Here is a 27,990-nt window from a genome sequence, read left to right as displayed (position 1 = left end):
GCCGCTGTAAGGCGCCCAGGGAGCACTCTGGGGCTGAGGGTCTTTCTCAGGCAACCAGAATGGGAGTCTGTGGGAGTTGAACCAGGCACCCTGCGCTCTAACAATTAGGCCACCATGTCTCCACAAGTTGTGAATTATATTAATTTTGTTTCACAGCAGTGTAGTTGCCCCCGACAGGCTGTGAGGTGCCCGTTGTGTTCATCAGAGAGACGGCCTGTGGCGAGAAACTGTCTCTGTGGCAGCTGCTTTTTTGCAAATAGAGCTTTGTAGCACCAGCCTGAAGGTAAAAGCTTAGAAAAAGTTGAGGACCATCTCAAGTCGGGAGAAAGGCAGGTTCATAGGAAGCGGACATGATTCCCAGTAGCAACCGTGTTGTTGAGGATGGTGAGGGGAGGCAGTGTGGGAGAATTTCTCCAGAAAAGTGCGATGGGAATCAAATCAGTCCGTTATTAGGCACCCCGGGCCGCCTCAGCAGATGGCCTCTGACACCTCGGTCCTGTTTGTGCTTTATTTCTTTCAAAAGGGGGTCACTTCTTACGTTTACGTTCACTTTTTTTCCAAACCATGAAAGATTGCGTTAAAATGGTTTTAATGCAATGGTGTGATGCAATTTTCTGTCCACTGGCGCCACTTGCTTGCTCAGTATCACGCTTGCTGTAGCGTCAATGACTCCGTGCAATTGTTAGGCTTCCTTACATAGACAACGTTTGACAAGTTGGCATTTTAAACTGAACCAAGGCCGTAGCTATGGGGGTGGGGGGGTTGGGGTGGGCCTTGATGGGCCTAAGCCAACCCACTTTGTATCAGGGCCCACCCAATGAGATGCTGGAAACACTCACATTTGTTGAGAAACTGTCAGCATGTGAAGGTGGTGATGCATATTGTCATGATGTGAGGAAAACAGCACTTTCCTATCAGGGGGCGTAGAGAAACAGAAGAGCACCAGATGCAGCTCTGGGGTAGGGGAGCTGTGGGGCTGCTGCGTCACCTTGCGCTTTAATTCAGGTGAACGTACTTAATTTAATCACACGATAATGTCCGTGTGTATATTAAGGGGCATTTTTAGGGTCTTGTAACATTGGGAGCTTAAACCACAAAGATGTGAACATTGAGTCATTATGATTATGTTGGATGTGAGGTGTTGTTTTGTGTAATGTTGTTAGGATTGTGTAAAATGTTAATGGTTGTCTTTTATACTGTATTTTATATATGATTGTGCAATGTGAGCTACGTTTTAGGAAAATGTATTTTATAAAGGCCTGACTGGGGACTGGGGTTGCAAATTAGCCTATAGGCTAGAAACCTTTCATGCAACACATTTACACATTTTGTTATGGCTCTGCCTATTACAATTATGAATGTAATAATGTGCGCTGCATTGTCCCTGACAAATAAACTAATAAATAAATAAAAAAAAATAAAAAACCCAAGACCCCTCATTCCTCTTCCTCTTTAAAAAGAGCGCATTACCCACTATGTTCATCCCTTGCACACAGCGCAGAACTGAAAAAAAGAATTGTATCCGCACCGCTCACCACCTCAACCTGCTATCATTGAACATAAATTATGCTGAAACAGGACAATCAATTCCCAAATAGCCTATTGTTTTTCTACAGGTATCTAGGCTGTGTAGAAAAGTGAGACGCAGTGAAGCTTTGCCGCCAGAGACTTTGGGGTTACGATACATAAATAAATGTGTTATTTCCTATAGTGGCATGTTTCCTGTAGGTTTAAGACATCTTGCTAGTGGATTAAAGGAGAAGCAGGAGTCTCACTGAGTCCGCTTGGAGTACAAACATGAAACATCTGCTCGGAGAAAAACTTCAAACTCAAATACAGTGGACATGATGTCTGTTCAGGTTTGTGGTTGAGATTACAAACCTGTCGCTGTGAAAGGTGACGACAAAGGTTATGAAATGTAACAATCGACAGGAGCAGATCAGAGGAAAGCTCAGCAGCAGGATAATGCGTAAAGACGCAGCGTAACAACCGCTGCATGCTTCACTTCTATTTTCCCCTTTTTAAACTGTTGACTGTAATATTGTGTTTAATAAAAGAAAAGAAAATAGCAGAAGTTTTCCATCCATCAACAAAAATGGTTTTCTATATTGTGGGCATCTGGATCGATGAAATAATGACTTTGACAGGCTGCCACAGTTTAAATAATCCAGAAGCTACTTATGTTTTTTGCTCTAAATCATTTTACAGGTAATAGGTCCTTATTTTGTTTTTCTTCCCCGCTTTCATTTCAAGGATGTTCACTTGACCAGAGAAGGTCTTTTCTCCTTCCCCTCAGCCTGTGTCTTCTCCGTGAAATTACAAGCGTGCAACTTAAAAATAAACTCACTTTCAACTATAATTATTTGGCCCACCCATTTTTTTTATTAGGCCCGGCCGAAAAGCAATTTCTGGCTACACCGCTGAACTGAATCTAAATTTAAAAAAAGTACAGGCCTGTTTATTAGCAGATCTACAGTAATCTATATATGGGATTGGATGGATTACGTTGGTAAAAAAAATCCAATTAATATATGTATTTCTGTATCATTGGACATGGATTTAATCTGATTTTCTTGTCAAACACCCCAAGGTGACACCCAAAGGACAAAAACAAGCAGTTTCCAGTAACGTGTGTTCAGCTAGTTTATTATATGTGAGCTACAACGCCTTTCCTTTCAGAGCTCGCCCCAGACTGCTGGGGCACTAAACAGAATTTGATTTTGGGACTTTCAACTAACCATTGCTCACTACAGTTTAGCTAATATATCCTTCACGCTATTCATATTTTATGGTTTGTCGTATGTATTTATTGTGAAATTTAGGATACACACTGCCTTATCTTCTGGAGGTCAGCAGTTCATGCTGGCTAATCAGATGATGAGCGTAATACAACAGTATGTTGTTTTTGTACTCACTTGACATGAGCGAGTCTAGTGTTTCAGACCATGATAACCTGGTTAATCCACGGTTAATCCAATTACCTGCATGCCTGACCACGTTCGAAAGTCTCATAGCTTCCCAAATACTCGTGTGGGAAAACAAAGGTGGTTCATTTGAAGTCAGAAACTAGGAATTTGTAGTTTTAAGTAAGAAGTACATCAATGCAATTATTCTATTAAATTTTTATTTATTTATTTGTTGTAGAGGTCAAACGTGGCCTTGTCCCAAACAACTTTTGCCAAGTTATTGTTGTTTTCTCTAATTAGTTTAGCAACTTTACAATTGTGAGTCAATATTAGACTTTTTGGAGTGGGATTAGTCAATTAGTTGAGCTGTTTCTTGGTTAAAAAGTAAAATTTATAAGGAATTCATTTTAATTCCCATCATTATTTTTGTTTTCTTAAACTTTACTTATTTTTTTTTAACCTGTTTTAGAACCTCAAGACAAAAGTACAAAAAAACACTAATATCTACTGTTTAAAAAAAACTTATTCTCTAAACAAACACTAGAAAATACATTATAATGATCTGAATTGATGACACTTTAAAAGATAATACCTGAAATTCAGTTTAGTAAACAGTGTTCTGCAAAGAATGATTAACTACCATACATGAAGATATTTTCTTAATTGCAGAATGGAAAAAAAAGTGCAGTTCAAGGTAAAAATCTAAATCCCTGCAAGGGAAACCACAAGGCCGCAAATGACACAAGGATCTCCGGTGATGCATGAGCAGCCTTGGCAAAGCCAGCCTCCCCTCTCATTAGTAGTGGAACAGTCATATTCATCGCAGTTTCTGGTGATCTCAGCTCAGTAAAACACTCCAGGAGTTCAAAGCTTTGGGCCAAGACACGACTGTATGCTGTCCACGTCATCAGTCAAGATATCTTCATCCACTGAGTTTTTTATAATAAAAATGAGGCAACAGGGGGGCTGTACGTGGCCAAATCATCATAAATAAAAAGTATCAGAAAGGAAATAATTACATTATTATTTATTCAGTTTAAAACAAAGCTTACGTAAGCATGTTATTACAGTTAAACATATTTTCACACATTGCTCCATTTTCTAAAATAATAATTAAAAATCAATAAAGATTCATGATGAACTTCTTTCTTTTAATAAAACAATTGTGTATGAGTCAAAGTAGTAGATAGGATCTTATATAATAGAAGAAAAGACCCAATAAAGGCTGTTTTTTTAGCTTTCTAAAATTAACCTCCTTTCTCTGATAAGAATTGATTGGGAAAAAAAATGTTGTGTCATTTATTGCCACCAAAAAATATCGGAAATATCCAGCCTATAATTTTTATTCACCAAAAAAACCTAATTATGTTAAATGTATTATATAAGAAAACCTATACTTCAGTTAATTGGATTCCTAAGAATTTAATTAAATGAAAGCTAAATGAAGTGTGGTTTTCCCACAGATTCGTAGCTTATTCAGTTCATCAGTATGTGTAGTATCTTTTAATTAGCCACCCCTGAAGTTCAGTTTCTTTGGGGTAAGGGTATGCTAACTTTATAATCAAAATTGCCATTTTTCCTCTGTTCCCCTTTAATGTAAAATGTATTTAGAGCCAGAAAACGTGTTCCCGCTTTGAAATTATGCTTACACAGCCCATTTAAAAAAAGAAAAAAATTTATAAAAGTTATGAAAAGGGAAAAAGGTCAGCTCTTCTCTAAATTATTTTCTTTTTTTTCTTTTTGCAGTGTCATGCTAGGTGTACAAGCTCTACCTTACATTTCAGCCTCAGCAAATCAAATCAGTTAAGTTGAAAATATCTTTCTTGTGTTTTGTGTGAACGCTATGGCCATAGTGAATAAAATTACATAGAAAAGCTTAACATTCCTATTTTAATTAAAATATGCCAATGTTAAAAGTTCTGTGTATTTTGGTTTAAGTTATAAAGGGCGACTTCAAAGGGGGTAAAGACTCTCTCAATGCAGACCTCAAAAAAGAGCAACACTAAAATCAGACAACAGGAAGGCTAAATAAAGCTGCTCTGTTTTATTCTTTTGTGCTTTTTTTAAAAAAAAAAAAAAAAAAAAAAAAAAAGTTTGTATCGGGAGGTCAAAGCTTTAGAAAATTGGGAGGCCAGAAATGTGCTACAAAAATTCTGCTTAGTTTATCTTTAATGCTGAGGCTCGTAAGTAGGGCTGTACGACTATGCCACAAATCTAAATTGTGATATATTTCAACCATAATTGCGATTTAATTTTGACTTTTCTCTGCATTAACCACAAGCAACAAAAATGGCCTGTAGATAAAGATGTTTGTAACACTCTAGGTTTTCCTGCCTGTCGCTTTGCTCACAAACATTATAAATTGTTTGTATACATACTTGTTGATCACTTAAGGCATTCAATCTTTAATGCCCAAAAATGCATATTTGTTTGTCAGGAATGATATCTGATCTAAACTGTTTACAGCAAGAAAAAAAAAAGATCCACATATCCTGTTTATGTCAGCCAGACCACACTGCTGCAAAAAGGCTGTCATCCAAACAGCCTTCGAGCCATGTTTGCACTTTATAGCAACAACTGAACTACACTGATAAGCAAATGAGCTGTGTAAAAAATAACCTCTCTACATTTGTTTCGCGTGTTTTGTAAAGCTGCCTACTTGAGGTCTTGGGACATTTACACGTGGTAAAAGCAGAGAGAAATCAAAGCATTTGGCTTTGGCAGAGGTACAAAAAAAAAAAAGTATTCTCCCAGTATGGCCTTTAATTTGACTCGCTTTTGATCTCTTACTGTTGCAGTCTCCTTCTCTTGTGGTAAACTGGGGTTGCAACATGTTTGATCGGCTGGTCAAGTTACATTAAAACAATATCAGACGGAATAAAAGACAGGTTGACGGGTTGGAAAAGAAGTCAATGAATGTGCGCTGCGTGTCCAAGATACTTCAACTGGCAAAGAACGTCAATGCTTCGCCTTGTGAATGTTGTTGTTTGGCGACCTTTAATCCTGCAGGACGCTTTTGCGCCATACCGTGCAGTTCCTAATCGTTCTAAAGTCACGCTGAGCTTAATTTCTTTTTAATACATTTTAAAAATCTATAATTGCTAGATGCACTGCATCCAAACATAGAAATTTTGAATCTCTGCAGTATTCATGTCATGTAATAATACTACGCTTCCACCAGGGGGCAGAAATAATTCAAGCTCACCCTGGCATCTAGTGGAAATGTGGCGTGTGCCTCCTCTTTCACAGTGTATCAAAGTGAAGCACCACTTGGCATTCAGGAAGCTGAATGGCTTTTGAACCTCTTAATGCATGTGAGGAGTGGACATTTGTCTGTTGCATTCAGTTCTGAAGAAATGACTTCAGAGGCAAAGCATCAGCGCATAGCCCCCCCTGTGCAGGGAATTCATGTGGCCGTAAATATATTTGATTCCGAAGGAATAAAGATGAAAAACAGGCATATCTCAGATCCTCTGAGTGCATGATTTTGATCTGTAACAAGGTTGACCATGGCCAAACAAATAGGATCAGGCAGCTCTCGTTGCAGACCAGTGGAAAGGTTGTGTGATCAGTGCAGCATCAGTGACTGTGTCATAGACTGTATCCTCTGTACTGCTGAGGGGCCCAGAAACATGGACATGCTGGTCGACTACTGGCCTAATAAAATAATCTGGAGTCAAGATCAATCTGAGAAATCTTCGGATGAAGCCTGCAATGATTCAGCCATCAGAAAGAGAGAAAGTCCAATGCCGCTCCCGATCTGCAGACAACGACTCAGTTTTGTTAAATACTTTTTAATATCAATGTTCTGGATTGCTCTAACTTCTGTTTGTTTAAAATGTTTTGTTTTTTTTGCTGAGTAACTGCTTGTTTTTTACCAGATTAATAACAATTTTTGCAGATTAGGCAAATAATGATTCAACTAAACAGTTAAACCACTAAAAATAATCTGACACGTCTGTACCAATTTCAGCAAAAAACAAAAACAAAAAAAAACATGCCATATGATTTACACATTTAAACATATAAGATAAAATAAAACTCTTTTCACCTGGGGCTGAGTGGCAAACACCGTGTTGCGTACCCAGACGACCACACGCAGACATGATCCAGGATGATTCATACTCCCTGGGGAGCAGCTGTGATGGTTTATTATTCACAGCGCTGAGGACGCTGGTGAACGTGAAGGCACATTTGGTTTCGGGGGAGTCTTTGTAAGTCACTATTTAAATGACCCTTGTTGAGAGCTGCATATTGACTCCAGATGTGTTTTAAAGCTGTGGGAGAAAACTGTGGGAGAGTGTGTGCTCTATTGGTTCAACAGTTCAACTAATGTCATGCCATAATATAAACTGTAGAATTTTATCTGTTAGACAAATGTAAAATGCACTTTTGCATAATTTTTAAACGATGCACTCATAGTCAAGAAGGACTCAGGATTTAGTGTTTACCAAACCCACCTGAAGCTGTGACCTCATGAAATTGTAATCTCACAACTGACTACCAGGGACCAAAAGCAGCAAGGCTGATCAGCAACTTTTGCACGGGTAGGGAAAAAATGGGTCAGAAAAACACAAGAGAGCTTTAAGAGTCAGGGAGGTGAGCAAGACCAGAACGCAGACAGGAACGGGAAATTGAACACAGACTGCTGAGGGGAAACTGATCCAGGATGGGATGACTACAGAAAACTCTGGGCGCGTTTGTCCATACACGGTTTCCATGAGCGAGGCTGTTAGTGTTCCATCATTTGGAAAACCGACCTGAATATGCATGGCACATGCTCAGCATTTAAGAGATGCACTAACTACAGTGGAAATGCCTTTGCTGATGTTGCATTTTTTTTTTTTTTTTTTGCAGTTCATAGAAGTAATGCCAAAAGGTATCAGATACATTCAGAATATTAATGTGTGCGTGTCATTCATCTATGCATTAGAAAAAGCAGCATGTTCTGAATTCATCTAAGCCAACTAAAAAATAAATATTTCCCCCACAATTAGTGTCATTGCTAATCTGGGGAATCCCATTTTACAAATAATCTGTCGGAAACAACCTATATGCACACTGTGTTGTCCCCTAACGACTAATTATAAAACGATCTAATTAATCTGTCTCATCACAGCATAGTTTAACAACAACAACGTAAAGTGCTGCTTTTTTCTTTTTTCACCCCTTTTTTCCTTTTTCACACAAACCGTCAGCTGAATCTCACACATGCGTCCTCCACACATTCATTTGCTCAGCAGCTACCACGCTGACACACAAGGCGGCCCATCACTGGGTCAGTGGAGGACGGTTGCCATGGCAGCCCATCCCGAGCTGTGCTGGTGCACGATTGTGATCAGTAGTGATGCTGCTGCCGAACCAGCCCTCTTCCTCTGCTCTGCACCGCTGCCTCAGGGCTGTGGCAGAGACAAAAGGTCCATAACACACCACGATCATCTTGTTTTACATGATGGAATCTAAGCGACTGAAAACTGAAATATCCAAATGTCTTCATTTTATTTCAAATTGAACAGCGGAGACGGTAGCTTTGGAGAAAGAAAATGGATGTAAAAGACTGACGACCTGTCTTGGATGATCCCCGTGACTTGCCCTACAGAATACGTTAACTCAGGGGTCTGCAACCTGTGGCTCTGGAGCTGCAAGTGGCTCTTTGGACGTTCAACAGTGGCTCTTAATAACTTTGGCTACAAATTAGATTTTTATTATGGTATTTAAATGTAATAATGATAATAAACGCAGGTTTTATTTTTTTTTTTTTCTTGGAATAATTGCTTTTAATTTTCACAATAGAATCATGCTACAAGTGAGTCAAACCAGTAATATTTAATTTTAAATCAATATTTTTTCATTATGATGACTAATCATTATCCATAAATATCAACATCCCATCCATCATCTTTTTTTAAACCTCAAAACAGACATAAAAGGGTGTTTCTTTAATGATGACAACATATTTTCTACAGTAGATCTTTATCACAAATTATAACTTGCCTTTTTTCAAAAGGCCAGGCGACATTTGCGGCTTTGAACGGGTTTAATTCAAGTGGACTGTAGACAAAACGACTCTTTGGAGTACAAAGGTTGTAGGACCCTGCATTAACTATTAGAAAGAGAGATTATTGCTGAATTCCCTGCTTAACTGCCTACAGAACAGGATTTCTGTTCTATGTTTCTGAGAAATCCACCCATTTGTCTTTAGACAAACCAATCCAATCCAACAGTTCAAGCAAGCTTCTCCTTCAAGACCTTCATTTTAAATCTGTTTAATGTTTCCCATTTAGTCTTGATGCCAAAATCATATGCAACATTTAGACATGTTGGATGTGCATAGGACATAACAATTTAAAGGAAAACAGCACTTATTTAAGGCAGTTTAAAGTGACCAACAATCTGCTGATTGGCCCGAAACTACGGACACATCTGTAGTTGTCCTGCAGCACTAAGATACAGACAGACGGGAGGATTTCCATGTTGAAAGAAATATGACTCCGAGCAAATCCAAATATATATTTTGTGTGTTGTGCATGTAAACCTGCAATGGCGTTCTAATGCGTCGGGTGTTTCAGGAGTATGAACTAATAATGCATCAGGGTGTTTTCTGCTCCTCGGTGGTCGAAACATTATTTATTGTAGGTTTCTCATGTCTGTAGATGAAACATAGCAACTGATATATGCTTGTACAGACCATGGTTTAAACTGTAAAGGAAAGTTTGTAAATCATTGAAAATGCAGGCGGTTTAGGTAATGATTTGTTTTGAGAAATAAAAAAAAAAAATGACCAGGCAGCTAAAGGGTTTTACTTTAAGTTCTGCTTTCCTCTTCTAGTGCTTCAGATTTCAGGGAACAAAAATATACAAAAATGTCGGTGGAAGAAAAGCAACAACTGACCTCTTCACTTGTAATTACAGTTATCTGTGATTCTTTATTGCAACCAGTAATCTTCCTGTTTCTGTTCCCAGTTAGTCAAAGAGCTTTGGAATAAACCAAACATATTTTTTTCCCCTGCAGATTTAAGGTTTTAAAGTTTGTTTTTGCTAAAGTAATATGTAAATCTGTCATATACTGTACGTTTGGCAGAGTCATGCAAATGGACCTCCAGATGAATGCACATTTTCTGCTTTTAGCACCAGGCTTGCATTTCTCCTGTCAACAAAAGAACATTAGGAGGGGAAAAAAAAGAAACTTCTGCCGAGAACATCTGTTTGACATTTAAATTCTAACCTGAACCACACAGAGCTGACCGCCTCTGGAACATCAACTATAAATGACTCAATAACACAAGAATGACACCAACAACTGAGTAGTATTAGCAATATAAATAATCAATATAGTGAATTCTTTCACGTACCAATAATATTGAATGTTATGATTAAAGGATGGTTTATCAGCCACTAAGAAAACACAATGGATGCATTTGTGAGTAATTGATAATGTCTGCCATTGTGGTTTACAGGATGTAATTACAGGGGATATTTGTGATTCTTGACGAAGTGGATGAGTTACACTATGCAGGATGAAACCGGACACATAATAACTGGTTATCCTACTTGCCTGTGCAAATTCTCAGTTATCCAGGTCATCGCAACAGCAAACAGCAACCTTAAATCGCAGGTCCGGTTGCCCCCGATTAAAGCCTGTTTGCGGTTATCCAACTAATAACGGTTTCAAATAAATACTCCAAATGTTTTCAATTGGGAATTTTGAGCTAACATATAGTTAAAGAGGAGGTTCCAACTAATTGTTGAACCTCAGATCCAGGGGGATCGATGTGCTTTTTGGAAGAGCGGACCAGATGTTTTCCCTTGTTGAAATGCTGTGGATCATGAGGATAAAGTGCTTTATGTGTCATTATTCATATATCTGATCGTAGATCAGATGGAGGGTTAGCCTGAGTTGCTGCGACTGAGCAAACTGCTACTAGCCGACCTGACCAGCTTTTAGTGGTAGAAGAAACTGGAGCGCCCGGGGGGAGCTTACGCAGACACGGGGAGAACGTGCAAACTCCACACAGAGACCCCTGTCGAGAACAACATTCAGCTGGTTTCTTGGTCTTACAAACCAATCTATAGTGTATTAAGGAACCTACATTTCTGGTTTGTGAAAAAGCATTCCTGTCTAATGTTTAAGTGTTGAAGAACAGATTATACATACACGTCTGACACATTGTCACTTCCTTATTGTGTATGGATAATTGAAATCATTTCGGACTAAACTGAGGACAAGGCTAAGGCAATGTATAGTAGACTATGTTGTTGTATCAGATCACCAATGTCAGAGACAAGCTGTGATTACAGTTATACAGCACAGTTATTGTATATTTAGACAGCCAGTCTTGCCCAGACTTAAATCAATACTTATTACACAATCCGTATTGTGCTGAGCACAACGTGTCTATGTTTTATTACAACATACTGGATCTATATGTACAATCATTGTCATGTTAACAGTTTTGTGACCAGACGTTATTTGTAATAAATCAAGTGAAAGTTACTTTGTTAAGTATAATCTAATACTATAGAACTGTGTGAAAATGAGAAAAAGCTGAGCTTTTACTGAAAGGGAACAGAAATTGCACCTCCTCTTTACAGTCGATTTTCAGCTGGTTCCCATGGTTACCATGCAAGAGCCCGGTCTATTTTCAAAAGCAGGGAGCTAATGGTTCTCAATGAGCTGTACTGTAAGTGTGTGTAGGGGGGGATGTAGTAAGAAAGCAAATGGATCACACATTTTGCAGGAGAAGACTGGAAGCACGGGCTTCTGCGTTCGCCTCAGAAACTGGATTAGCTATTTATCTTCTCCAAAGCTTCTTGGGGTATTTATGAGGTAGAGTTAATACATGTTACAGAGCACCACCATACCAGTAATTCAGCTGCAGGAATAAGTACCCTTTCCACTGATCGTATGCAAAAGATAAAAAGGATAAAAGCCTTAGAACTTAGGCTTTAAACCACTTCCAAGTTTAAGTATTTGAATCACCCTAGATCAGGGGTCACCATCACGGTGTCCGCAGGCACCAGGTGGCCCCCAAGAACCGCATGTGGTGCCATCGAACCTGTTCTAAAAATGCCACAACCATCCAGTGAGTTTTGCATCTAAAATTTTATTTTATGCCGTTACGCTTACTTTGTAATCACACCTGCGTTTAAACAGATTTAAAAATTACATCATCTAAAAACAAAAAAAAAGCATAAAGATTTGTTTATTTTACATAAAGTTAAGATGATCTCTGACTCGACCCGTTCAAAGGTTAGTACTGGTAGCTCTTCGTATGACACAGTATCGATGAATTAGCTCTCAGTTTCAAAACGGTTAGTGACCCCTGCCCTTGATCATAAAGAAAATCTCCTAAATGCACTTAGTATGGGAAAAATGACGTCGCAAGTCATCTGTTTGTGTGTGCATGTGTGTATGTCATGGTGCGGTGGGGGTGGCGTATCAGACTTTCGTAGCTTGGCACAGACCATGATGCTGATGATGAGCTGATCTTAAAAAAAATAGATTGTTTGTAGAAATGTTTGCATATTATCTTGGCTTGTCTAAAAAGCAAAGCTAAGGGAGCACATTCAAACTTTCCCATGAATGCAACTGGACCGATATATGTTACAGAAAAATGTTATAGACTAGAAAAAGCTGTTCCTACGCAACAGCGAGTGAGAATGCTAATATGCAGAATGATTTGAGAAGATGCAGAAGTCTCATGCAGAAGAGAAAAAAAGCTGAAAAACATTGAAGAATTTGAAAAATTTGAAGAAATTGAACAATTTGAAGTAATTTGTAGTAGTAGTAGTAGTAGTAGTATCAGTTGTAGTAGTAATAGTAGTAGTAGTAGTATCAGTAGTAGTAGTAGTAGTAGTAGTATCAGTAGTAGTAGAAGTAGTAGTAGTTGTGTCAGTAGTAGTGGTATCAGTAGTAGTAGTAGTTGTATCAGTTTTTAAAGAATTTGAAGGAATTTGAAGTAATTTGTAGTAGTAGTAGTAGTAGTATCAGTAGTAGTATTAGTAGTAGTAGTAGTATCAGTAGTATTAGAAGTAGTAGTAGTAGTAGTATCAGTAGTAGTAGTATCAGTAGTAGTAGTAGTTGTATCAGTTTTTAAAGAATTTGAAGAAATTTGAAGAATTTGAAGGAATTTGTAGTAGTAGTAGTAGTAGTAGTATCAGTAGTACTAGTAGTAGCAGTTGTTGTATTAGTAGTAGTATCAGTAGTACTAGTAGTAGCAGTTGTTGTATTAGTAGTAGTAATAGTAGTAGTACCAGTAGTCGTAGGAGTAGTATCAGTAGTAGTAGTAGTAGTAGTATCAGTTTTTAAAGAATTTGAAGGAATTTGGAGAATTTGAAGGAATTTGTAATAGTAGTAGTAGTTGTAGTACTAGTAGTAGTAGTATCAGTAGTACTAGTAAAAGTATTTGTTGTATTAGTAGTAGTAATAGTAGTAGTATCAGTAGTAGTGGTAGTATCAGTTTTTAAAGAATTTGAAGGAATTTTGTAGTAGTAGTACTAGTAGTAGTAGTAGTAGTATCAGTAGTACTACTACTAGTAGTAGTTGTATTAGTAGTAGTAATAGTAGTAGTATTAGTATTAGTAGTAGTATTAGTAGTAGTAGTATCAGTTTTTAAAGAATTTGAAGGAATTTTATAGTAGTAGTACTAGTAGTAGTAGTATCAGTAGTACTAGTAGTAGTAGTTGTATTAGTAGTAGTAATAGTAGTAGTAGCAGTAGTAGTTGTTGTAGTAGTAGTAGTAGCAGTAGCAGCAGTAGTATCATTAGTAGTAGTAGTTGTATCAGTAGTAGTAGTAGTAGTTAGTAGTATCAGTAGTAGTAGTAGTAGTAGTAGTAGTAGTAGTAGTAGTAGTAGTAGTATCAGTAGTACTAGTAGTAGTAGTTGTATTAGTAGTAGTAATAGTAGTAGTAGCAGTAGTAGTTGTTGTAGTAGTAGTAGTAGCAGTAGCAGCAGTAGTATCATTAGTAGTAGTAGTTGTATCAGTAGTAGTAGTAGTAGTTAGTAGTATCAGTAGTAGTAGTAGTAGTAGTAATAGTAGTAGTATCAGTAGTAGTGGTAGTATCAGTTTTTAAAGAATTTTAAGGAATATGTAGTAGTAGTAGTAGTAGCAGCAGTAGTAGTATTAGTAGTAGTATCAGTAGTACTAGTAGTGGTAGTAGTTATATTAGTAGTAGTTATAGTAGTAGTAGCAGTAGTAGTTGTAGTATCAGCAGTAGCATCAGTAGTAGTAGCAGTAGCAGCAGTAGTATCATTAGTAGTAGTAGTAGTAGTAGTAGTATCAGTAGTACTAGTAGTAGTAGTAGTTGTATTAGTAGTAGTAATAGTAGTAGTAGTAGTTTCAGTAGTAGTAGTAGCAGTAGTAGTATCAGTAGTAGTAGTATTAGTAGTAGTACTAGAAGTATCAATAGTAGTAGGAGTAGTATCAGTAGTAGTAGTAGTAGTAGTAGTAGTAGTATCAGTTTTTAAAGAATTTGAAGGAATTTGAAGAATTTGAAGGAATTTGTAGTAGTAGTAGTAGTATCAGTAGTACTAGTAGTAGTAGTAGTTGTATTAGTAGTAGTAATAGTTGTAGTAGCAGTATTAGTTGTTGTAGTAGCAGTAGCAGCAGTAGTATCATTGGTAGTATCAGTAGTAGTAGTATCAATAGTAGTAGTAGTAGTAGTAGTAGTATCAGTAGTACTAGTAGTAGTAGTAGTTGTATTAGTAGTAGCAATAGTAGTAGTATCAGTAGTAGTTGTAGTATCAGCAGTAGCATCAGTAGTAGTAGCAGTAGCAGCAGTAGTATCATTAGTAGTAAAAGTAGTAGTAGTAGTAGTAGTAGTATCAGTAGTAGTAGTAGTAGTAGTAGTTGTAGTAGTTGCAGTATCTGTTGTAGTAATAGTATTGATATAAGTTGTATCAGAAGAACTAGAAGGAATTTGAAGAATTTGAAAAATTTGAAGGAATTTGCATTCATTTCAATGGGAGCAAAAAACGCACAAAAAGTACAAATACTTCAAAAAGTATAAAAGTTACCATAACCATGAGACATAGCAGTAATGTCGAGAACGAGCCGAACGTTTTGGTACGAAAATCGTTGAAATCGGTTGAAGTATGCAGGAGTAGTTAGACGCACAAAAACGTACGGAATAATAATAATAATAATAATAATAAAGAAAAACAGGAAAACAATAAGTGAGAATGCTGTATAGCATTCTCACTGATTATATGGACATGGATCTAACTATAAAAAATACAATATACTGGAAATAAACCTCTGTATAATCTGGACTTCTACTTAGTCATTTTCCTTTTATCCACCTTCTTCATCCTAGTTTTACAAACCAAATTCCAACTTGCTCCACTTTAATTGTTCCATTTTTCTTTCTCCCTTTTTTTTTTTACTTGCTCTGATTTCAAATAACTTTAAATGTGTGTCACCTCTTTTCCTCTTCTTACCACACACAGTAAGAATGTGACCTGGCATGCAGGGCCTCGGGAGTGCTCCAGAGGCTGAGCTTAAATCCCTCCACATGTGCCACAAAGATAAAGCTGCTTCTCTACTCTAGAGGACTGCCCTTGATTCTTTTTATGCCACTCTCTGAGTCTCACCGTCTTCTGTCAAATTGAGGGAGGAAATTAGATGAAGGCACACAAAGGACAAGGACTGAGCAGTGCTGTGGTGACAGTCCAGAGTGCAGAGAAGAAAAGCAAAAAAATAAATAAAATAAATGCAAACACATTGAAAGAAACAGCTTTTTATCTGTGAGACGTAAACTATTTGGTGCATCTGGCACTTGCTGCAATGGTCTTTGCACCAAGTGAGGGGCCGTTTACTTTGTAACCTGATGATCCTTTAGCAAAAATACAAGAATGTCAGCAAATAGTCACTTTGGAAAAATCTTTAAAGGGTAGGGGAAAAATGTGGCAATGCAAAGTCGAAACGAAAACCATTTAATAACCCAGGCAAGAACGTACCAGTACCAGCCATGGGCATATCAAGGTTTAGTTTAGTTTCAAAGCAACTAAAATAATTTGTCCCAGTGATCTGACTATTTTAAAGTCATTTTAATAGGAGACAATTGTTGAATTTTCCTGGACAACTACAATGTGAAAACTGAAGGAGATCCATCTTATTAATGTACTGTTTAAAAAATACATTTGGCAACCGAGCAGGATGTTTCTTAAGCAGTGGCTGCAGGCTGGCCACCAAACCAGACTGCCTGACTGACTAACCTACCCGATTTCTTATACTTTTCTTACCTTAAAAACCATAAATAAATAATACTAAGTTCAATGAATGAGAAAATGTCAGAGTCCAAGTTAAGATTGAAATAACAATAAATTTAGAAACATTTTTCCAACTGTTATGATTGGTATTTTACACCAGGTTACCGGCGGGAGAAATATCTGATGGCCTTTTGTCTTAAATAAAACAATGTACAATGATTGTATACATACTGTAATAATTTAACTCAAATTTATCATAGAGTATGCATCTTGTCAGCACAATATTCAGATTTATGATGCTTGCATCAAAGGTTTCACTCATGAAAGTTGAGTTAGAAATGTCTTGGGTCTGCTGATACAGCTAGAGAAGGGGTGTCCAAACCTTTTGTCACAGGGGCAAAAATTGTGTAGTCAAAAGCAAAAATATTATTAAAATGACTAAACTTTGAAATATTATCACTAAACAAAGTAGTCAGTTTTTATTTAGGAAAGGGATGTGTAAATCATTGGGGATAAAAAATTAAAAGGCTTTTACATAGTGGCCTTATTGAAATATGGCCGTCCAGTTTGCAAATTCTTTTGTGCTTCATTGAAAAAAATAGTCAGAAATTTAGTCTGTTCTCAGCAATAAAAAAGAAATTGAGTCAGTCTTTATTTGAAGACCCTTGTAATTTAGGCAATTTTAATACATTAATTAAAAACAGAGCCTGCATTTGAGTAATAGTCATTGGATATATGTGGTTTTGTTTACTATGAAATTAAAAATAATGTAAAAAGTGAGGTTATTAAGACAGTTATTTTGTGTTGTACCATTTTATAGTGCAAGATTTTGACTTTTCTGTAATAAACCTTCTCTAATTAAAGCTGGAAAAAAAAGCCGCTATCTGCATCAACCATCGGTGCCGGTGGGCCAAACTGTCATAGTTTGAGTTTCTGCCTTAGCTTAGGCTCTGTTTTGGGTTCTTTCTTGTTTGGTTTCTGTTAGTTTTTGTTCTGTCTTAGTCTTGATTTGAGTTCTGTCAGGATCTCGGCACTGATGCCTGGTCCGATTACTCACTCCACACACCTGCTTAGCTCCGCCCAGTTCTCGTTACCCGCTCATCTGATCCACCTGCATTAGTCACTATATAAACAGCTTTCAGACCAGTCATCCGTGCCAGATCATTACAAGCCATTCGGTGAGTTTTATCCAGCGTTCACATTTCTGTCTGACCTGTCGATATGGACCCGAATAGCTAACGGATTTCTGAGCCAGCCTGATTCCGGATTACCTGATTTTCCTGCCTGTTTCGACCGTTATCCTGTGTGTCAGACCTAGCCTGTACCTGGACTTGGTGAGCTTGTCCAGGGGCCACAAACAGCCCCCAGGCTGCACTTTGGACACCCCTGAGTTAGAGGAAATGTCCAGCACCACTAAGACATGCATTCAAAATAGGCAATTAAGTGGTACTTAAAAGAACCAGGTAGCCCCCGTTTGTTTGAACTTAGGTACATCCAAAGTATGGCAAGACATTGGTGCCAAAAATCAAACTGTTCTAACCAGCTCTTTTTCCACTGTTTAATAAGGCAGCCAAGAACGTACCAGTTCAAATATGACAACAGTCACATTGCTGTATAGCTATGATACATTACAGCCCTCTTTAGCTTCTGCTGTTATGGTAAAAGTTTAAAAGCTCCTTCTCTTACCCGTTAGCCAAGTTATCATCGTCATCATCTGGCAGGCTCTTGCCTTGAAGGTCCGTATCACTCAGGTAACCAGACTTAAGGTCAGGATCGTCGTCAAGGCCTTCAATGAGCTCGATGCGAGATGTGCTACTGAGACGGCTGGAGCAGCGAGCAGGCATGGTATGAGCCGTGTATTGGGAGGAGCTCTTACTGCCGTGGTATCCGCCAACCGTGGAGGAAGGGGCATCGCCAGCCTGAAGGCGAGGACTGGACTGACCGTGGCGCCAGGACAGAGGTGAAGAGCGGTTAGACATGCTGGAAATGCTGCGAGCATTGGTCTCATCACTGTCGTAACCCGGGTTGCTGCTGTCCAGACAGCTAGAGAGACAGAGAAGAGGAGGGTCGGAAGGATTCACATTACTATTTGAGTCAGAAATATGACCAAGTCCTTCAAAGACACTGTCTTTAATTTGCTCTTGAAATGTCAGGGAACGATTCATGACGAATTATCGCATAGACCATGAGGCCAAAAACATTGATGACCTGATGTCATTGTCCTGAAATCTTTCAATGCAGTTAAACACAGCCGTAGGTGTATGAGAATCATAACGTTTACTTGTTTTAGAAGTAGGTCAGGGTTAACAACATCAAGCAAATGGCCTTGAGCATCTGCAGTGCTTGAGAATTGCATAACTGGATGAACCAAGTCACCCACATAAATAATGGAAAGTCTGTAAGTATTTTTAACTATTCTTCATGGATAATTCATCATTATTGAGAACGAGAATTTTTGATTTTGATCCAGAAACAGATGGAGATTTACTTTGACACAGTAGGTTTAGAAAAATTAATCTAGTAGAAAAAAATAAGCTAAAAAAATGGCTAACCAATTCTTTTGTTCATTATCTGACATTAAAAGGACTGGAGATAGGGTGTATAGGAAATTGTACTAGTTTTATTTTGATATCTGTTCATATGTTACTTTTGTCATGAAATTTTAAACCATATGTTGGGACACTTAAAATTACAATTTCTAAAAGCAATTACACATTTCTATTTGTTTAAACATGTCTCTCTTGTAAACAAGACACTGAGTTTCAATGGACTAACTTTTATAAATAAAGAATTAATAAAAAAAATTAAAATAATGGTTGACCCAGCAATGAAATAATACAATAACAATTTGTAAGAGCATGTTTGGATTTCAGCCAGAAAAACCCCCATGGGTTTTTTTAGGCAGAAAAAAAAAAACATCAAAAACAAATTACATTGATTTTATTCATCACAAAAAAATCAAGGAATGAGTTAAACTGATGATCAAATTTTGAATTAGGATTAATATAACCACACACGTTGAGGCCTTTTTACCAATCTGCCAAAAACTAAGATTCCTGAAATGAAAGCATGATCACAAAAAAAAGATGGAAGCCAGATGTGCACCAGGTGGAAATTTCCCAAGAAACTTCAGCACAACTGTTTACTTTTGAATATGTTACATGTTGATTCATTCAGTGAGTTTTTCTTCTACAACAGGGCTAGAATCGAGTTGAAAAAAAGGCATCCAAAAGGCAGAAGCACAGGTACATGCAGTGCATCAAGGACCACTTCAGCGACAACAACCCACGCGACATGTGGAGAGGCATCAGGGACATCGCAGGCATCAGGCACAGCGACCAGCAGCCCAGCAATGACCCAGCTCTCCTTGACATCTTAAACAGCTTCTTTGCACACTTTGACTCTCCAAGCAGCAGGGAGCCTGAACATCTTCCCCAGCCAGAGGAGCGCCCTCAGCCTCAGCAGGTCCAGACATGGTGTCAGGTCGGACGCTTAAATCGTGTGCTGACCCATTAGCAGGGGTCTTTCTGGACATCTTCAAGCTCTCCCTGCAGCTCCACAGTTCCTGCCTGCCTGAAATCATCTATCATCATGCCTGTTCCCAAAAAAATCATCACCTGCCCTAACGATTAATGTCCAGTTGCTCTGAACCCCGTCATCATGAATTGAGAGGCTCCTCCTGAAACACATCAAGGATGGCATGCATGCTGGCCTCCAGAGCCTGCAGTTCGCCTGCAGGGAGAATCTGTCCATGGAGGATGCTGCATCGTTAGCACTTCACTCAGCTCTGATTTATCTACAGCACTCCAACACCTATTTTAGGGTGGACTTCACTGACTGCAGCTCAGCCTTCAACACCGAGCGCCCAGACATGCTGGCTCTGAAACTCCACAACCTGGGATTATCCACACCACTCTGCTCCTGGATCAGTGATTTCCTCACCAACAGGACCCAGGTGGTGAGGAATTGGGAAACGCATATCTGCCCCACTGAACCTTGATACCGGCATGCCGCAGGGTCATGTCCTCAGCCTTTCTCTCTTCTTCCTTCTCACCCAAGACTGTTCTGCTGTGCACTTCGCAAACATAATAGGTACGTTTACGGACGGCACCACTGTGGTGGGTCTCCCCTCCAACATTGATGACACCCACTACAGAATGGAGGTCCACAATATCACACAGAGGTGCCCCAAGAACTGATCCCGAACACCAGAAAAACCCAGGAGGTAATAATGGACAACAGGAGGTCCAGGAAGGCCGAACACGCTCCTGTCTGCATACAGGGGGAGGTGGTAAAGTCTGTGGACAGCATCAAGTTCCTGGGCATCCACATCTCCTCTGACCTCTCCTGGTCCGTAAACACCTCCCACCTGGTGAAGGGGGCTTAATAACAGCTCTTCTTCCTCAGAAAACTAAAACGGACTGGACTTTCCACTAGGCTGCTAAAAAAACTTTAACATTGCTACAGTAGAAAGTGTCGTACGTCTTAGCATAACTGTGTGGTTGGGGAGCTACACAGTCCAGGAGAGGAAGGACTTAGCACGGGTGGTGACGACAGAACAGGGAATTGTGGGATGCCGTCTGCAAGAACTGGTCTCAGTTTATGCAGCACGAGTCCAGAGAAGAGCCAGACGTATTGCCACAGATCCCACCCACCAGGGCAATGCACTGCTTGCCCCTCTCCCATCAGGCAAACGTTTCAGGAACATCAAATCCAAAACTAAGACTCAAAAACAGATCCTTGGCAAAAGCTGTGAGGGCTATCGCCTCCTGCTGAGAAGACTGAGTCTGTTATACATCACAACACATATTGTTGCACAGTCTTAACTCATCAGGAATGTTTCGTTGCAGAATTCTGATATATGCCTCCAAGAACGCGTCATCCTACAGTCCACCACCCAGACCCTCAGATCCACAAACATTCTGCTCCACATCCCCAGTACCAGGCTCTCCACCAAGGGAGACCGAGCCTTCTGCTCAGCCGCACCACGCCTCTGGGACAGCCTTCCTACCCAGATGAGGGACCATTCAGAGCCTTGACTCTTTGAAAACAGGCCTGAAAACTTTTTTTATTCAAAAAGGCCTATGAATGCTAATCACGAACTGATCTTATTGCTTTACTGAGCATGTTTTTAATTCCCTTTATCTTGTTTTAACTTATTTTAACTCTGTTGCACTTTGAGATCTTGCTGATGAAAAGTGCATTAGAAATTAAATGGGTTAATATTATTATTATTGTTGTTATTATTATGAAGGTTGAAGAATATTGCACATAACTTACTGCAGGCATGAATGCATCATCAAAGAAGCTTCAAGTGACTAATGCATGCAACACAGTAAGTCGTATTTAAAAAAACGACTGACTTTCGGAACTCGGCACGAGACCAAGCAGACCCTAAAGACTGTTCTGTACACTTGGGCTTTTCAGTAAACGTGGTTGACCAGTGCAGCCACCTGACGGACTTAATCCCTATTTTGTTTTAATGTCTATGTCTGTTGTGTCCACCTGTACATATTTTTTGTGTGAATCCTAAGCCGGTGTCTGTATCAAAAATATTTCACCATTGTAACATGCGGTGACAGTAAAAGATTTTTGATTATTTCAGTCCAAGAATCTTCTTTGATTATTACTCCTGTCTGATTAAATAAAGCAAAGCTTAATCTTGTGTTTGTACAGAAACATGAGCGTGAACACCAAAAAGCAAACGCAGATCCAGATGTCTTTACCTGTGGGTCAGCTGGGAGCCCCGCAGACTCGACATTGTGTCTTCAAGATTCTGGCGGAGGTCCAGAACATTCTGCACGGTCCGCTTCCTCTGGGAATCTGGATCTGTGTGAGAAAAAAAAAAACTCATTTAAAAAAGTGCCTTCTGTTTTATTCAGGTTTGTGTGCGTATTTCAAGTGAGTTTGTCCACACAAACACTGCATACGCATGCTTACGAGCTGGCTTACATTAATAACATCTGCGCTGGTGTGCCAGCTGTTTTCCATGCAGGAACCCATCCAGTATATGTTCAGGTCATTAGGCGGAGTAATTTCACTCAATGGGCTGTTTCACCATGACAGACTACACCCCTCTGAACTGATGTGGTACCTCCTTAAGTTGTCTGTAACTTAGATTGCCCAGCAGGGGGATTCCCACCACACCCAAGATCTCTTTCAGATGTTTTCCTCCCAAAGTGTATTTTCCTGATCCGTTGAGCATTAGCTAACACTCACATGTCTCAACTCTTATAAGTACCACCGTGCTAAGTTACACCCAGAACAATTTTACTTCATGTCAGCTTATTTTCTCCAAGTTGCACGCTATGTAAAGTCACCGGGTTATGACCGTGTCAAATCAATATTGCAGTACAGCTAGGTGTGTTTTTGCGTTAGCTGTAAAAATGCGTATCTACAAAAGAATCTGGGGGTTTTCCACAGCACAGCTGAGGCAAAGGACCCAGGGGACCGACGAATGAACATTAAATGCATTAACTGGGAAAGCTGAGCAAGTGGTGAAGACGTCAGGGGACCCCACACGTCACAGAAATGTGCTGCTGGAATAGGAGGATGTTTAACTAAAGCAATGAGGTGTCCAAGGAACATGACTTGGAAAAAAAATCAACCAAGTAAAAGCAGATGTTGTGTGTTTAAGACTTGTTGTCTCACCTACTTATGAGTAAGACAGTGAAACAGGGGAAAAAAACTGCTTCTGGAGCTAGAGCTTTACCTATACAAGTTTGATCCAGTTATTTGACTTTAAAAATGCATCTTGTAGAAACTAGCTGTACTAAAAAAAATCTTTGCATTTAGTGCATTTGTAAACCATCACCATGTAGCTATGCCATTTAAAAAAATCTATGAAAGCTTTAAAGAACTAGATGCTCATTTAAACACTAAAATTAGATTTAAAATTCTGTGGAATTGACCGGTGACCTCTCCCATTACAACTTGCTTCTCGCCTAATGACAACTGGGGTAATGTAATTCTGGAAAGGCTAATGTAAGATTAGAAGAGAAATATATGCACACACTTTTCTTAAAGTTAGAATTATATCTTGACTGTTAAAGCAGAAGCTGAGCAACTGCTAGACGCCTAGACATATCTCGAACGTTTCTAAATCTCACACTTCTTTTTTGCCATTTCCTATATAAAAATCCACTCATGGTAAAAAGAAAGTATGCCCTTCTTTCAATTCTAGGGCCATAGTGAAAATAATCTGCTCTTTGCCAGAACAAAAGGTGAAACCAAAAAGAAGAAAGAGCAGAGAAAAGCTGAAAATAGAAATCCATGGTTGTAGAGTTTGTAGAAGCACCTTTAACAGCAATAACTTTAAGTAGTTTTCTTCAGGAATTCATCAGTCTCTCACATATCTTTCACGGAATGTTGGCTGACTCTTCTTTCCAACATCCCTTCAGGTTGTTGAACTGAATACAATCTTTCTCTGTGTAAAATTATGCACTTTGAATTGTTTAGAAATGGGATTATAATAGTCAGCAGATTGAGTAACATTATGGATGTCTTGTCTTCTTGGGATTTTGTTAACGGAAACCTGCATGTCCCAAAGCAGCAAACTACCAAGACCTCTGCTTTTAGAGACGCGCTCACAGCTGCTAATGATCAAAACACCCCTGTCTATGTTGAATCTTAAGAAGAAACAAAAAGTAGTTTCTTTAAGACACACACAGCTTTAAACTTTTGACTAATTCTTTTTTTTTTTATGAAAGCCTTGAATCCCTTGCATGTATATGGACCAGACTATTAATTTCATGATACATAAGACTAGTCCAACAGTTTTCCCACAACTTTATATAGAAAATGGAAAAAAATCTACATTTTGCATCTACAAACAGATATACTGTACTTTTTATACAGTTATTGGCACTTTTTCAGCTATAAAATGTACATATAAAACATGGCCTGAAGAAAATAGCGTGCGTTTCCTCTGGAAATTACTTTGCTCCAGTTCACGAAACACTTCTTTTTCAATGTAGAAGCTATTTCAACTAAAATGTGTGACAAACAAGAAACAGATTAAACATAAATGGTCGGAAACAATATATCTCATTAGACATTTAATACATTTTAATGTCTTCTGTTGCTTTTGTTGATATAATAGAAAAGAATAGGATAGAACACAATACAAATAAATAACAAATAACATAGCCTTTAATGTCCCTCAGAGGAAAATTCAGATGTGGGAAATTCAGAACTTCAGTGGTGCATGGACTTCATCTTTTCTCTATTAAATGTTTACAGTTTCTCTAACTAAAAGTAAAACTAAGGATATAACCATTTCCGGGACACTCTGGTGTTTCTTCTTTTGTTTTTTTCCTTTAACATGCCACCTGTCACCCAGAAAGCTCGAGGCAAACTCTTTCATAAGAAACAAAGAGGGATGGACATCCTTCAAAACATATTAATCCCAGGGAATGCAGTGAAGCAGGAATGCTTAATACAACACACGTGTGAATCCCATCTGCTTTGAATACATCCTGAATGAAGTATGCACTGCACCCCTGTGTAACAGCTGGTGGTTCTCTGGCATCCCACACTGCAGAAATGCCAACAACAGAAAGCACAAACTTGGACATAATTCTAAGGCAGATGTAGCATCTGTGAGCAATTGTCCACTCTCAGATAGTCTTACTCAGGGAAGTTATTTCCCACATTGAATGCTGCCACAGTCTGAGAGAGATGTGGCAGATCTGAATGAGGAACATTTAATGACTGATGAATAACTTCAGACAAAGTTCCAACTGATAGAGATGAAAATAAGTGTATGTAAAACTTCACAAAACAAACAATTGGAAATTGAAGATTAACGGTTCAAATATGGCTAAGTCAGACAATCATTGGCTTGCGCACTACATGAACTCATTCAGATATTATATGAAATAATCAAAGGTAGTAAGGAGAAGAATAGCTTTAATCAGTTTCCAGGCTTACTTTCAATCCTGCTTTGTTCCATTAACGCATAAAGAAATTAAGGTGGCTGTAATGAAAATAGAAACAGGTCTTTTTGTTGCTTATTACAATGGAAGGATAGCAAACAAGCAAGGAAGATTTCGTTATCTAATAGATAAATACTGTGCACTGTAAGTAATAAAGAGCTGGAAACTAATGTTAACAATTTCTAGCACATAGTATTGAAATTATTTCATCTTCAAATTATTTCTCTTGTATTTATTTATTTATTTGGTTCTCAGGCTAAATACCTAATCAGATCTGTCTTAGCAATGGATTAAAACCTTCACTTATGTTGTAGCTTTTAGATGGTATAATTCTTTGAAATAGATGAGTGACTTGATGAAAAAGATGTTCTAGTTTCCTTTCACAGCATGAGAAAAAGCAGAATGAAGCAGGTCTTTCATATATACAGATTTACTCATACAGAACACCGCAAGGAAAACTAAACTCTCTGTGGGATAAATTGAATACATTTAATCTTCAATGTGCTTTATTTACTTCAATTGATGTAATTAAACATTTCTGAGTCTTACGAGCATCTGATGTTTGAAACAGTGCAAACAATGACCACCGCTTGTCCCATTTACCTTTTCACTGCGATAACTAAAGGCCATTACAACATTTTGTGCAGATCTGGAATGACAGATCCCAGGCAATTATTTTGAAATGAAGATATATGTTTTTTGTTTTATATTTGCAATCAACAGTTGCTGGTTTCTAACAACACACACTCTTTAGAGATACAACCCAATAAAGCCACTGTCACTTTGAAAATGTTGAGCTTCTAATCTGAAGCAGAAAGAAGTTACACAGATGTTGACCTGATGTCTTGGCCCACTACCTTAAAAACACATTTTCCGTTCCCATCCTAAAGGTAGGCTTTGGATATTATATGTTCCTGTGCTATTTGGAGCATAAACTTACATGGACAGTTTAATAAATGAGACCATTAACTGACTCTATCATTCTCGACGTCCTGCTGGAAAACAAAGAGACCTTCTATGTTCAAAAGTAAAAGCCTTCTTTCAGGGAGCTCATAATGAGGTATGCTACTTAAGCAGCTCAGTAGTAAGCATTGACCTGGCCCTGAATGACCAACAGACCATAAATATAAAGCTATTTACAGCAACATGTATGTGGACTGTACATTAATGTCTCAGTAATTTAACGCAAACTGATATACAGTGGTGGGCAAAGCTAACCAAAAAGGTAGCTTTGCCCACCACTGTAAGCCACTGTAAGCTAACCAAAAAGATAGCACAGCGGTAATGCATCCAGAGATGCATTACCGCAGTGGAGCGTTGGTTAGTGCAGCTCATAGAGGGCTGTTCATCACGCTAATAACAGCTAGCATTAGCTGCACAAGAGCTTTACTGACTTTTCTAAAACATCCATGTTGTATTGTTCGATGTTTTACTGTCAAAAGACAGTAATCAGCGTAACGGTCTAATTTCAGTGTAACTTTTACGATTTTCAGTGTATTGGTCCATTACGCTGATATGCGCTGGCAATAACCCTGATTACATCTGCCTTGTAGACAGTGTAAAGGGAAAAACCCCAAAGTCACTGATAATAAGCAGACATGGCAACACTGCTGTAAGTAGGGTGCCAACTGTCCTGTTTTGGCCAGGATGTCCTATTTTTGAGCCAAATAGAGGTGTCCTGAATTTGACACTCTTTTTGTAATTTTTTGACTGGAGCCTGCAATCTGTATGGACACTGGACGGAACGCTACACCTTACTTTCCAAGACCTATTTAAGGAAGTGGCATTGAAGCAGGTAGGGACTATTGGAGACGCAAGATTTTGACTGGCCAGCTCCAACCGTGCAGCCCTGAGGTTGTCCTGTATTCGATCAGTGCCGAGTTGGCAAACTAGCTGAAAGCTTTGAACACAGAGCCGAACACTTCTATCATCATTCTTTAACCCTAACTGTCATAATTTATATTTATATTTAGTAGGATCTCTTCTTCAGAAGGGTCAAATCATTGCTCTTCATAAGGAGACAGAACACAGACACTAACAACTGCTCACCAAATAATAAAAAAAACTTCTAACTTCTATTGTCATTGAGGTTAAAACATTAGGAGGTTTTTATTTCTTAGAAAAATAGAAACAGGTTTCTAAAAAAAAGAAAAAAGGAGTTCAGAACCACTCCAGGTTGATGGTCGTGTCAGAGTTACTTGTCCAAATTTACGGCCAGCTATGTTATGTACATAAACAATGAGGTCAGGTAACTACATACACAATTTAAGCAGTCAGATTTTCCAGCTTTGGATATTCAGTCTTGATGTGCCAAGACAACATTACATTAAAACAGTGAGTTATGGAATCATATTTAAATACACTGTAACAAACCCATGGCCTTGTTTTTTTCCCTCTTTCTGAAATTAAATAGAAAAATTAAAAAAAAATTGAATATTTCCAGTTTTCTTGTTTTCCTTCAACTTTAAAAGTTTATAAATATGTCTTCTGTATTTGGTAGATGCCTGTGCAAATTCTTAGTTATCCATGTCGTCGCAACAGTAAACAGGCTTAAATCGGCGGCAACCGGACTTTCGCACAGTTCTTTCTAAAAACATTTCGGCACCTATCCCCGAGTCTTTGTCAATTCTGGTTGCTTGTGTGTTTACGCAAATAAAGGAGGGTGAACAAACACTATTATCACAGAAAATCGCTGCTTCCTGGACCTGAAATACATAACTGTTACTTGCCACTCCCATTGTCTGCTGAGAGGATTCACTGTGGTTGTGATTACTGCTATCTGTATCATGCTAAAGGCTAATATTAGCACAGCTCTGGACTAATTGCAAACTGCTGTCAGTAAACAACAAAAGACTCGGTCAGACGGAATGTTTGTGGTAGCAGTAGACCTCAGTAGAGCTAAGCTAAAGTCTGTGCACCCTAAATTACATAAACACATC

At 38.5% G+C, this 27,990-nt stretch overlaps 1 protein-coding gene across 8 annotated transcripts in view; it reads right to left on the bottom strand.

The window, feature by feature from the left end:
* nav1b (neuron navigator 1b) overlaps positions 1 to 27,990 on the bottom strand; it is a 94,569-nt gene that overhangs the window by 33,370 nt on the left and 33,209 nt on the right. For all 8 annotated transcript variants that reach the window (XM_036151306.1, XM_036151309.1, XM_036151311.1 and 5 more), the window contains 2 exons: positions 21,842 to 21,944; positions 17,802 to 18,158 (listed from right to left, as the gene is read on the bottom strand). In XM_036151306.1, coding sequence (XP_036007199.1) covers positions 17,802 to 18,158; positions 21,842 to 21,944 — 460 coding nt within the window. The remainder of the gene's footprint in view (positions 1 to 17,801; positions 18,159 to 21,841; positions 21,945 to 27,990) is intronic.

The sequence above is a fragment of the Fundulus heteroclitus genome, chromosome 20, assembly GCF_011125445.2.
Source record: "Fundulus heteroclitus isolate FHET01 chromosome 20, MU-UCD_Fhet_4.1, whole genome shotgun sequence".
NCBI lineage: Eukaryota > Metazoa > Chordata > Actinopteri > Cyprinodontiformes > Fundulidae > Fundulus > Fundulus heteroclitus.
Note: the sequence above shows the minus strand (reverse complement) of the source record. Positions and strands in the feature narration are given on the sequence as shown.